The 13390-nt window shown below is 41.0% G+C and overlaps 1 protein-coding gene across 2 annotated transcripts in view; it reads left to right on the plus strand.

Annotated features, from left to right (window-relative positions):
- The first annotated feature begins 859 nt into the window (after positions 1 to 859).
- The window catches only part of sox6 (SRY-box transcription factor 6), a 98135-nt gene continuing 85604 nt past the window's right edge, over positions 860 to 13390 (plus strand). The window contains exons 1-2 of one of the 2 annotated variants that reach the window (XM_015057228.1): positions 860 to 1344; positions 4456 to 4666. In XM_015057228.1, coding sequence (XP_014912714.1) covers positions 1024 to 1344; positions 4456 to 4666 — 532 coding nt within the window. In that variant the 5' untranslated portion in view covers positions 860 to 1023. The remainder of the gene's footprint in view (positions 1345 to 4455; positions 4667 to 13390) is intronic. The other variant, XM_015057229.1, reaches the window with a different exon arrangement.

A 13390-nucleotide genomic window follows, 5' to 3' on the forward strand; every position in this document is an offset into this window, starting at 1 on the left:
TTTGTCATACATGTCAATCACCTGAAATCCCATGTAGCTTTATAGATGTAATGTGACAAAACGTAAAGTATTTCAATCAGTTTAAGTACCTTTGGAAAGTACCATTAAAACAAAGACCCGTGAATCCGTACCGCCAAATCTATATTCCACTTCCTATGTCACTCAAATATTAAAATACCTCTCTGCTTAACTTTACAATGTTGAGTTTTGAATAGTTTATATTAATTAGTCTATGTATCCTGCAACTGAAAATAAATAAATAAATAATGGTAACAAGCAAAAACTGGAGAATTAAATTATTAAAAACTAATTATTCTCCAGCTCCCTTTCTCCACTTTATAACACAGGAAGGCCACATTATTCTCTTTTTAATTGATTATCAAATGCATAATTAGATTTTCTTGCACAGTGTTTAATTTTATTCATTGCAACATACAGCATGAGTGTGACCTCATTAATTGTGAAAACAAAATGGAACTGGTTGTGTGAATAGTAAAAACACTCAAACGGAAAAAAGGCCGGGTTGTAAAAAGACGACAGAAATTTGAATTAAAATTTGTTTTCTTTCCGTCTGATTTGTCAAGTACATCTTTCACTGTGATATTCAGGAAAGCACGCACCAGATTTTTGAATAGTTCCCAGCTTTTTTTTTTTTTAAAGGGTACTTTTATTCTAAATAAAATTGGCTGTTTGGGTCTGATTGCTTCAAAGTAAAATCACCTCAAACAAGGAAAACTAAAGATGTTTGAAGGACAAAACCAAATGGAAGATTAGTCAGACAGTGCATGAAAAAGAAAGGTAAGAAAATAAACCGTTCCTTTAAAAATACCTTGGAAAATTTGCTTTAAAAAAATCTGGTTTTTCACTTCTTATGGGGATGCAGTTCTACTTATTGGCTGACCTTCTGTGGTAGATTTTTGGGCAAATCCAAAGGACACATGATTCCAAACGAATATCAAGTCATCCATCTGAACCGAACTTTATTAGGGACTCGATGACACGCAGAACAGACCAGCAACACGCATGAGAACCGGTGGTATTCGGGAATTGGAGTTTGCGACAGAATTTAACGTCTTTTTCTCTACTTTTGTGTTGTTGCCCTGCAGCAGAGTCATGTCTTCTAAGCAAGCTACATCACCTTTTGCATCTGTGGTTGACGGTGACGATGCTATGAGTCAGGAGCACTTGTCTTGGGAGAAAGACGAAAGCGCAGAGGCCCACGGCACCCCCCAGCTGCCCCTGCACAGTTTGCTCCACGGCAAAGCCCCCGATGAAATGCAGCCGCTCAGCAGCGTGCCACCAGAGAGCGACTGGGACAGCCTGGTGTCAGCACAGCAGCGCATGGTAAGGCATGCACACAACGCACTGCAAAATTTCAATCTATTGCAGTCCTCTGACAAAAAATAAATAAATAAAAATCCTTTGTATGGATAAAATAGTTGGAAAAAAAATAAAGAATCACCTTTAGCTTCTGGCAATGTTAAAAATGAATAGCAATAAACAGTGTTTGCACTGAAATCCACTGATATGTTGAAGTGTGAAATCACAAAGACATTCCCTTTAGAAATAACAAGAGAAAGATCTCATACCTGAGTGCCTCAAAAGATCCAGTGAATTTTTAGAAGTGAAAAGTAAGTTTTCTATGTGTCTCAAAAAGTGTTTAAACTCTTTTTACTTCTAGTTTCGATGCCTTTGTGGTGGGAATTTAAGCATAAAAGGAAAGCCTTGCAAAAGAGAACAAAAAAAAAAATGCCTATTAGTGAACACGATGTGCTTATGCCCTCCCTGAGGTATTCAAATACAAAATGATCAGACTTTCATTGTTTCTAGCTTGCACAAAGAAGCTTTATCCTTCATTTTAATGCCATAGAACCTTTAGAGCTGCCGTCCTCAAAAGGGAATACTTAAAAAACACCACACTATGAGTCACTATTTGGGGGTCAAACAGATGATCCCACACTCTTTTCTGAATGTTGGCTTACAGAATGAAATCAGACAAGGTGTAAAGGTATACTTTTCTACCCCAATTTGCATGCTTTGGTTTTTGTTGCTGCTAAAAAAAGATGTCTTTTCGGAGACCCACAACGAGAAAACAGCAAGGCCCCGGGGGACCATGTGCATTCTAAGTGTAGAGCAGTTTTGATGTGAGCAGAGCAAGGAAGAGCAGATATGCTTGTGAGCTATAGATGCAGGAGGCAGGTGGTTGTCTGTACCAGTGGGTCTCTGAAGTAACTCTGCATCCGGCTGCTGAGACCCTCCACAGCAATGCAGCACAACACGTACATGAACAGGGCCTGTAGCGGACATAGCATCAGGAGAGATGATTAGCTGTTGACGGGCAACTACAAAAAATGGTTTAGTTCATATAAAATTCATCTGTCAGAAAATTTCATATAATTTACTGTTAAATGCCATAGTTTTTGAATCCTTTGAATCCTCAGAAAACAGAGTTTGAGTTCTCTTCAGATTATTTCAGTTCCTGCCAACACAATCCAGGTACACAGCTTCACACAGAGCAAGTTCATTGTAATTTCACTAGTCAGTTGATGTTGCATATGCCAGTGGTAAAAAGTTGCTCATCTATGGAAGCTCTCCCAACTGCACGATGCGATCGACTTCACAGCAATCTGTTGTCCCGTGCTAGCATGTGGTGACAATGAAGAGAAAAAAAAACTTCATTTTAACTCTAAGAAACCTGCAGCAGAACCTGACTCTGCATGAGCGACCATCCACTGAGACAGACTCAAATTTTGTTAGGTCAGAGGAGAGACAATACAGAAACACAGGAGCACTGAAGCAGTAGTGCTTCCTATGTTGAGTAAGAAGAAAGAATAGAAAAAGGGGTACGGATCGTAACATTATATGGGGAGTCTTCGGTCTTTGATAGATGTTGGATACAGCTTTGCAGATTTTGTTTATTTTGGACAACTTGGGCATTATTCTGTAATATATTAAGGGAGTGAACTTAAAAATCATCCGCAGTGGTTATTCAAGGTAAGAATACATTTTAGTTCCCGGTTATAAAACCTTCTCGCAATTTCTTTCCCCTTATTCTGACACTTTTATTGTTACGTCTTTATTGTTTGAGGATTAAACTAAGAAATACGAGAATAAAAAGACAAAAAAACCAAAAAAAAAACAGCATGAGACAAAATGAGCAAAACAGGAGAAGGGTAAAACAGAGCGACAGCGAGAGCATGAGGTGAAGCCTTGAGGTGGAAGGGACGAGAGTTGCCTTTGCTGATTACCTGGCTCCATTGCAGTGCCATGCGTCTGTGTGGGCTGTGCCCTGAACCCATGCCAGCTGATTAACCCAGCACTTCTCCACTCCTCTCAAGCGCTCTCCACTGTCTCTGCTAGGCCGCGTAGCCATTCAGCTCAGCCCTGGGAGGTGCTGTGCCACGGCCGTGCCACTCTGCCGCTTGGTACCAAACCGCCCTGTGCTCCTCTGCTCGACATACCACATAGGGATGAGATTTTGGCACATAATGGCCTATTTTTCTGCATTCCTGACCGTCTTTATTTGGGATTGTCTGGCTTTCAATGTTGCATCCTTCAGTAACAGCTGTAACATCCCATGTTATCACACTTTCTATGATAAATGTGCAGCATGTGTTTGATACAGATGTCTGCTGTGTTTATTCTCTTCGGCACGCGGGCCAAAGTTTAAATCAGAGATAACTGTTCCCCCGTTAAAGGCTCCAACTTCTGGCTGCACAGCTACCTTCTGCTTTCTCAGACTCCAGAAGCCATAATTAACACTACCTTCTGTCAAACGCAGGCCTCAAACGCAGGTCTGTGTGCCGACTTACGCACTCCCAAAGTATTCTCCCCCATTCTTTCCCCCCTTTTCTTCGTGTCTCTGTTTGTGCACAGGGAGCACTCAGCCAGTCAGCCAGAGATGGAACCCCTGGTTAAATACTAAACCATACACAGGTGGGACAGAAAAACAACAACAGCCCCGAGACAGGATGCAGATTTACGAATGCTTCAGGCACTCAGCTAAGAACAGTCCTTTTCTAGAAAATGAGCAAATTACACGGCAGTCATCTTTACACAAATGCACTCAAACAGCAATTTAGTTTGAAGGTTTCACTGTATAGATAGTGCAGATGAATAGTAAAGCCTTAACAGATTATGGATTGGCACGATGAAAAGGTACCTCATCATTTCATCTCAATTTTTCACTTGTCACGTCTTACTTACCAGAATAGATTGCGCTGTTGAAAATACAGAAGCTCGTGCATAAAAGCCAGAGTTGAGCCATTTGATGTGGCCAAATCATTCCAAAGCTCAAATACCTCCCGCAATCACGACATTTGAATGAAAAAGAAAAAAAAAAAACAGTCTAAAAGCTCAAAAAGCTATGACAGTAGCTCAACAGGCTTATCATTAAACACACATCCTTCCTCTTACCTCCTCTCCTGACGTTTTTTTTTTTTTTTTGTTTTATAGGAACCTGACAGCAATAAAGTATGTTCCCTGTACTCCTTCCGGAACAATTCCACTTCTCCACACAAACCTGAGGAGGGGGCCCGGGAGCGGAGTGACATGCTGAGCGGATCAGCATTCGGGACTCCGGAGCGCCGCAAAGGAAGCCTGGCAGACGTTGTGGACTCGCTGAAGCAGAAGAAGCTGGAGGAGATGACAAAGACAGAGCAAGATGGTATGTCTCCCTGTGTGAGTGTGATTTGGAGCGAGAGTCCAGGAAGGCCTTGTTCCTACCATCTAATCCCACTCCTTCCAAATATTCACCGACTGTCTGCCTCCGCTCTCTTTTTCCTCTCCGCCTCACACACTTACTCAGGCTCACACAGGTCGGGATCAATGACGCTACAGTATTTCCACTTTGTTCTGAACCTCTTCCAATATGACAAAGACTGTGTGGCAGCACACCTCGGCATAAGTGTGGTCCTCTTTCATGCCAAGAAAAATTCTTTGACTATAAAACTCAGAGTGCGGACCTGATGCCAGGAACATTACCTCTTTTTTTATTTTTGCTACACAGAACACTTTTCGCTCTGAGCATACATGAAAGGTAACTTCTCTCAAATAGCTCAGGACCTTTTCGAAGATCGCACCCGATTAATGTGACTAATTAGTTAATCTTTTTCTTTTTTTTTTCCTTTTTCTTTTCAAAGCCAGCAGTGACAGCTAGAACAAGAAATCCTCTCCTGTAATAAGATAGTTAGTTCTCTGTCGTATCTCCGCCCGTTACACCCTTCTTGGCTCTCCCTCCTACAGCCTGGAGTCTATCAAGAGTATGACGGAAAAACAAATATTTGAAAGAGCTTCTGAAACACATCCCCCTTCTTAATTAAGGCTGTAGTAATATAACTACATCCAATCAAATGTTAAACCCCCTTGGGAACGCATGTGTCTCATTTAGTGTCTGGGGAGCTCTTAGCTTAAGCACTTCATCAGACGAATAAATTAGACCTCTGTTAGCCTAAAAATAATTTGCCACTTCTTTTTTTAAGTATGCATGTGGCGATCTTTGTAACAGAGCATCACAGACCTCTCACCAGATAATTATGCCGCCACACCCTCCGATGACTGATTGTTTGTGTTGTTATTTAGATATTATCAGACAGCGCAATCAGCCTGGGCTCCACAGGGAAAAAATAAACACAATTTACTTGCTGAAATTTAACGTATTGCTTCTCAAAATTGATTCGAATGGCCATGTGCAACTTCAGCGACTCATCGTCGAATACTTGTCATTTTGATGGCAGATTTTTCTTTCAATGCATATTCCCATATGGAAAGCTGGTGTGTGTTTTTAATATGTGGCTACCGAAAAATGATCAGCACTTGACATTAAAAATAAAATAAAATAAAATAAATTAATATTCCATTTCTGTAGCATAATGTCACACTGAACAATTAAGGAATATCCAGTTTATAATTGGATCAAATGCTGACAAAAATGTCAGGGTGTCAAAAACAAAAAAATGTATTATTAAATATATTATATTTTTATATTCATACTTCAATATTTAAATTTGATCAGAAAGTTTAGACACTTTTTACTGATAATCCAAAGAAATTGGCGAGGAAGTAAAGAAAATGAATATAAGGTATTATATTAGATTAATTTACCTTGTTTACACGTTTACTATAGATCCTATACATATTGAGCAAAGACTTGGATCTAAAGTTAATCCAAGTATGGCACTACACCATAATTTATATATTGCAATAATAGTTCTGTGCATCTAATATATGGTGCTAATATTACTTTTTTCCAAGTGTAGTTTGAATTTAATGACTGTTTTGTTATTTGTGGAAGGATTTTTCGCGACGGCATCATCAGTGCTCTCGGTGGCGACAGTGGACATTATGGAAATGAGCCCCATCTGCTGAAGGCTGGTTGTTGCAGTAATTTAAATGGTCAAGTGCAGCCTGTAATCCAGGGCCGTATGTTAGCGCGGAGAGGAGAGGGTGCTTCGGACTGCCATACAGCTGTTTGAATCTCCTGTTGATAATAGCACCGTGGTCTGCCTCATGCTCCCTGTATCTCGGGCACCAAAATACACTCCCTTGTTAAGGCAAATTAGTTTCCGTGCAGGGAACCCAGCAGAAGACAAGAGCCATACGAAGTTCGGCATGCCATCCCCGTGCCGAGAGAACTGAGAGTTGCTCTGTTCTCGAGAGCCCTCGAGGAAGCTTCTGTGGTGATGATCAGTGATTACTGTAAAATGGTGGGAGGCAGACTCTTACAAACTGCCTCCCAAAGAAGTTAACAGCAACCTTGGAGATATCATAATCTTGTGTCTTTGTCTATGGAGAGGGACACTATTGGAAATGAAAAGAGCTGGATTAACCAATTAAAGGACATAGAGGAACGATCTCTTCTTGATGTGTCTAATGTGTCATAAGCAAGAAAAGACGATGAATATAACACTTTTTTAAGCATTTCAACTGTTGTGTCTCATTCTGCTGCTCAGTGCTTGTCTGATCAGGATTCACAGAGGCCCTCAGAGACTCTTCACCATCTGCTACCGTTCTTCCTCTGTTTGATTTTTATTTATTTATTTATTTATTTATTTATTTATTTATTTTTTGGGTAGGTCAAGATGGTTCTGTGGAGATAACCACAGTGACCTAAAGTGGAGAAAAGGATACATTCTCCTTGTAATAATCCTACTAACAAATTCGAAAACCCAATTAAAGAAATGTAGAAACCAACTGAAGCTTAGATTGAACTTCTTTCAGACATTCTGAGCAAGTTGAACTATATTACCAGATCTTCCTTTGATTTTTGTGATTTTTTTTTCTTTTTTTACTTTTTATATGTAATTTGTTATAAATAACACACATTATCTTCTTGAGACAATACTGCAAAATTAAATTAGGCCTTAATGCTATTATTGTTAATTAAAAACCAAACTGACCTTTAGGCAAGAACAAGCAGACATGGAACGGCCTATATTATTAATGGACAGTGATATTTCTGATGTCTTCCATTACCATCATGGCTTCCTTTAACAACATTATGAGGCTCATTTCCTGATTCACCACAATGCCTAATAAACCCTGCAACAATAGAGACATTGCTCAATATTATAGGTGTAATTCCTCCATTCCTCCATCTCTATATATTTTTACCCTTTCACCCTCTCCATCCTTCTATCTTTACTCTCCATCTTGAATCCCTTAAAGTGCTTTAAGTGCTTGTGACTGTGCTAATGAATGAAAATGTCCTCCCAGCAGTGAGCACTGCATTTAGCTGAATAGTCACCTTTGCTGTAAAAGCTCTATTAGGCCCAGTTGCCAGCAGGGCTAACGATTGTGCCCCATGTTTATTTACTAGGTATTGTAAATGCATTATTTATGGATAAGCCTCCAGACAGCACTTGTCAAGAGTTAAAAATGTCAGAATTAAGTATTATGGTAAAAAGAAAAAATAGCTACCATTATAAAAACCCAAGGTGACCTTGCTTTGATTCACGTGCAGTTAGAACAGTTTTATATAATGCACTAAAGTATGAATCAATACTGTGTAAGTCAACAGAAATCCTTGTGTGTTGAGTCTTTACGATTGTCCCAAAGACAAGGACGGGTAACCCTGCTTGAGGCTCCTGCTCCAGCTTTTAGGGAGCGTTATCTGCAGGATATCGACTTGACCACACACCTAGCATCGAGCATATCTTGTGTAATCTTTTATTATTAAGAAAAAGTGTTTGCTTGGACCAAGTCAGAGAAAGTACATTTTCTTTATTGGTTGGCATACAGCTGACAAGAATTATAATGAATAGATAAAAGAAAGAAAGAAAGAAAGAAAGAAAGAAAGAAAGAAAGAAAGAAAGAAAGAAAGAAAGAAAGAAAGAAAGAAAGAAAGAAAGAAAGAAAAACAAATCAGAGAAACGTCTATAATTGGCTAAAATTCAGCAAGAACAATCCCTGTACTGATCAAATGAAACTCTCCCGGATTAGCTGCCGTGTTCTTGATGTGCCTCTCAAGTAGTACATACCTGGGTAACATGCATCCCTTTTTGAATAATCAAAGTGAATTTACAACAAGGTGGTTTACATTTTTAGAATATGAGAAATAAAGGCACTAACATAAAAAAATAAAAAAAAGATTTTGGGACATTATTTTACGACGGTAGAAGAAAACTTGGGAACAATACCTCATCAAATATTCCAAACTTGGAAGATCTGAACATAATAAATGACTACTTCTTGTTGTTTACCGTACCTGGGCTGTGATAAATGACAGTGATCTGGCAACGTTTCAAGGCAGTTGTTGAGAAAGTGAAGCAGTGAGCAGTGGTAGCCTGGGGACATTTAAGAAAGGAGATTTTTCCCACATAATCTATACTTACAGTATAATAATACACCCATTCTCTGCAGAATAACTGCATTTCCATGTGCTGCAATTCAAGAAAAATACAGGACAAGAAATCTGGATATATGCCAATGTTTCCGATAAAGAAGAAGAAGAAAAAAGATGCTCTATTTAAAATCGCATCCCTGGTTTAGGCCAGCTATTTAGATATTGTAGGTGCTCTTGCAGAATAATCAACACCTGAAACCCTTTGACACAGTCACGGCTAATTAACTCAGCAAAGGGGAGTCAAAGCACCAGGCAAACTGCAGCCGCTTGCTTTTTAATCTCAGGCTGAAGGATATTTAATGGTTGCTGGGGAAAAAAAAGAGTTCCCCTATTACAGCGGCAGGTAACCCGACTGTCGCTTGTGACAAAAAGCAGCGCAGCAGGGTGTGCCAGTGGACTAATTGTGCTTGGGCACAGGATTTATATATTTGAACTGTGTTTGGTTCCAAGTCACCACTTAGACCTGTCTTCTCTATTTGTAAGTGTAATCCCCCCGGCGAGACTGTGTATTATCACTGTATAATGACTGTGCAGTAGGTTGAGTGTGGGGGAGTGATCTGCATTGTGTGAGTAGCCCCAGGTCATTATCCGCTATTACAACATGCCATGTAATGAGATTCTGGGATGGGTGAGAGCTGCGGTAGAGAATGGGATCAGCTCTAAGGCTTGTGGTCTGATTAGCGCTGATGAACTCTTGACTCTGTTGTTACACCGTTCCCCCTCGGTGTCAGGGCTCCTGCTGACTCTACATGGAGGCTCGCTGGAAATTGGTTGCAGGTGCTGACGGTGTCAACAGATCTATTTCTTGCACATTTACTTGCTTTAAATGCAGTGCTCAAAAGGGCTGTGGGATTTTTTTTTTTTTTTTCATGTTCTATAAGTTTCCTTGCATGTAACTTGTGTTACACATTCTGTCACATAAATTTGTTTTTCCCCCTTTTTCAAAAGAGATTGAGGAGCTTTCTCCCTGCTCCTCTTTTCGTTCCCGCCCCTCTCCCCTCTCGTCTCTTCAGCAGCTGCCATGTCATCTGGTTCTCCTTTATCCCACCTAATTAATAGGAATCTTTGTTATAATGATGTGAGTACGAGCCTCTGACTCCATGCATATGCAATCAGGGCTGGAAATCCATTTCCTTGCCTGCTGGTTCTTCACACATTGCTCTCCACTCCCTCTTACTGCTGCAGCCTTCCGGACAGCACCAGCCCAGGACCTTTGTGTCAGGACAGATGCAGAAGCCAGACATCTGTCAAGCATCTCTCCTACGTCAAGCATTTTGTTTTTTTTTTTAAATAATCTGTTGTCTCTGTTCGTAAATTTGAGCCGGCCTCTTAATTTCATAACGTATTTGATTGAGTTGACCATTTTTCTGTATCTGCGTGTGCGAGTGAGTGTGTGTTCAGGCTTGAATGTCCTGCAAGTGCCAGTGGGGGCCTTCCTGTGTGTGTGATCTCTCTTGGCCTGTGGCATGGTGCAGCAGCTCAGTGGAGCAGCTCTCTGGTCTGTCACTTTTGTTTGAATAGGTAATGCAGATCTGTTCAGGCTGAAGAGACACGAGCTGGAATCGCTTGTTAGGACACATGATCAAAAGTGGCTCTCCGCTCTCTGCCAATCAACCCTCTTGTCGCCCTGTGAGGCAGACGTTAAATAGATTTTTCGGCTGTATGCCGCGGGCTGCCTGCCAGCCTGACATGTGAACTTTCACAAATCTGACACATGGACCTTTTACTCCTCCCCGCTTTTCATTCCTCTTCCTTCATCTCTTTATTTTGTCTTCTTTCTTTTTTCCTGTTTTTTTTTCTTCTCCCGGTCTTCCACCCTATCATCTTTTTGTCCTTATCTGGCCCAGATCAAAATTGTTCCTCTTCCTATGAATTTTGTCTCCCACCGTTTTTTTTTTTTTTTTTACCCTCCAGTGACAAAGTTGCTCTAGTGCCAGGCTGAGATCAGAGCCCACTGCTAAATGGAGTGGCTGCATGAGGGGACTAGTCAGAGCAGAGAGCCCGGTCCACTGCTGAATTATGTATTTACTATCTGTTCCAAAACAGAGCTGTCACATAACACAGGCCTGTTCCCGTGGGGTGATGGAGGCCAGCAAAGGTTTTACTTTACACAAGCTAAGGAGCAGATTTTGTTGCCCGTTTCAAAACGGGAACCCTTTCTGCTGTCTTGGTCGTTCAGATGACAAAACAAGCAGCTGCTTCTTCAATGTGCCATTCTTTGCATTCAAGATCACCTTCCCCACTTCTCATATTCCGATTAGTCAACAGTAGCAACTGCTGCTGAGCATTCCAGGGGCCATCTTCCCCGGGTTTCAGCTGTTGTGTGTCCCCCTGCACCCACGTAGCACAAAACTCCCATTGTGATCTTGGTTTACAAGTCGCACAGAAACCCCTTGATGGGAGGAAACGAGTGTCTCTGAGAGACAAATCACAGCCAGGGTTACACAGAGGCTCGTTTGTCTTTGTATACTCACAAATCCACACGTCGGCTGTAGGTATAGCTCGTCTTATGCATATTTATTGAATGGGATAGAAAGACAGGAAGCAATGCGACATTGCTTCCTAATGCATTATGAAGTTCTTTTTTTTGTTTGTTTAAATTAAAAACAAAACGTTAGCTTCACCTTCTTGCTACATGCGAATAATCAAATGATTAAATCAGCGACAGCTCTGAGAGTATTTTTGGAGAAACAGAGAGTGAGCAGTGCTGACACGTACTAAGGCAGAAGCTATTAATGCTTCTATATTTGCCTTTAGACCATATAGGCTGGAAGTGGGAGATAACACCCTTGTTTTGCCGTCGTATGAAACACGAGGAGGGTCATACGCAGACAAATTGCACAAAGTGGGAAGAGTGGTGGTGTTGGTCAGGGGGGGCAGGGGGTACTGAGGCAGTCAGAAATAGAAAGAACAGGGTATTCCACAACGGGATGAGGAGAAGACATGTGTCCTGCTGCATGTGTGTGTATGTGAGCCCGCTGCAGGGTTGCTCTCTGCATCCCGCTGTATGCCAAGTAAGTATCACTGTCCTAGCCGTGGCATTCTGCTCCCAAGCATTCTCTACACATATCTTGACAAAAGAAATAGTGTCATCTGACCAAGGATCAAAATAGTGTGAGTGTAATTCACACTCTGGGCACAGACAGCCTCTGTGGCCCTCTAATGATTTCACAGCACATTTCTGACTCAGTCTGCGAGTCAAAGGTACGTCAGCCATCCGGCAGATTGATCCTGCTTTGATAGAAGCAGACATGACAAGTTGTGCAGATGCAGCCCATTAACATATTTGCATTGTTATTTGTCACAGAAAACAGGCGAGCGGGAGAATGTCTTCCAGCAAACTTTAATGAGCCGTCTCTTGAACAAAGAGACTGTTTAATCAGCTCTGATAAAACACACGTTTTTTTCCTCCTCTATGTTTCGCCCCCCCCCCCCTCAACCCCACTTGTTCAATAACATTACAAGCATGAGGAGGTGTGATGAAAATGTCAGAAGAAATTAGCAGAACTCTGTTTTATTGCGTTGCAAAGTGTGGGTGCCAACCATAATAATCGTAAGATGAATATCATCACTCTTAAGCTCAACCTCCAGTGTAATTTTCGAGATTGCACCGAGCGGCAGTTTAAGATGCAAGATGTTGCTCTACTGCCAATTGCTCAGGAGGGAGGTCAGTAAGTTCATCTTGATGTCAAACAAGAATGAATGATTTATCGAAGCAGAACTTTTTGTTTGTCTTTCATGACAAAACTGCAATTGTTTTACCGCTCCACGCACTGTTTACTGGCCCACTCATCTTCCTCCCTCTTGCTTCGTTTTTTTTTTTTTTTTTTTTTTTTGACATGTTATTTCTGGGTGGGTGGCACGTTGCCCAACAAAGCCAGTGCTGTTTGCTCCCCTGTTGTGAGCTGGACCAATGAGCTCAGTCTCTCAAGAGAAGCACATTTCTCCATCTTTGCCCAGCAGGTTGCAGCCCATATGACTCTGTATCCCACAGGAAGGGAATAGGCATGATTGAAAAGAAAAAGAAAAAAAAATACAGCTTGTATTGTCTCTGGACTTGAATAAGAGCACATTGAAACATGTAGTTGAGGGTAAGTAAATGGAGGTCTTTAGAGTGTTAATCCAGCCTTCTTTGTCACAGTTTCAGTTGTTTAGCACTTGTTCAAGGTTACTCTGACTTCAGATTTGAGAAAATTTGGAAAACAATCTATTTTTTTCTTGTTGTCATGTTTTGACTGAAGATCAATATGCATCTGTTTTATTTGCTTGATGCCTTTTTTTATATCTTGTTACATGTTTTAAGAATGACCTTTGCGGTGTCAAATCTTCCTCCAAAGAAAACGGTAGTTATGCATTATTTTTAGGAACATAGACAGACAGATTGCCATAAAAGGGAAATATGTGTAATGGTTCACTAGAGGGACCCAGAAATTCAGCCACGACACAGGAGTGAGCAGTATACTCAGATATTTATTAAAAAGCAGCTAAAGCCGGTCACACAGGATCGTCAGCTGCAGCACTGCGAAGGGGTCGGAGAAGAGAGATCGG

Source organism: Poecilia latipinna, unplaced genomic scaffold (genome assembly GCF_001443285.1).
Source record: "Poecilia latipinna isolate Pla-1442-1.1 unplaced genomic scaffold, P_latipinna-1.0 Scaffold1445, whole genome shotgun sequence".
Lineage (NCBI taxonomy): Eukaryota > Metazoa > Chordata > Actinopteri > Cyprinodontiformes > Poeciliidae > Poecilia > Poecilia latipinna.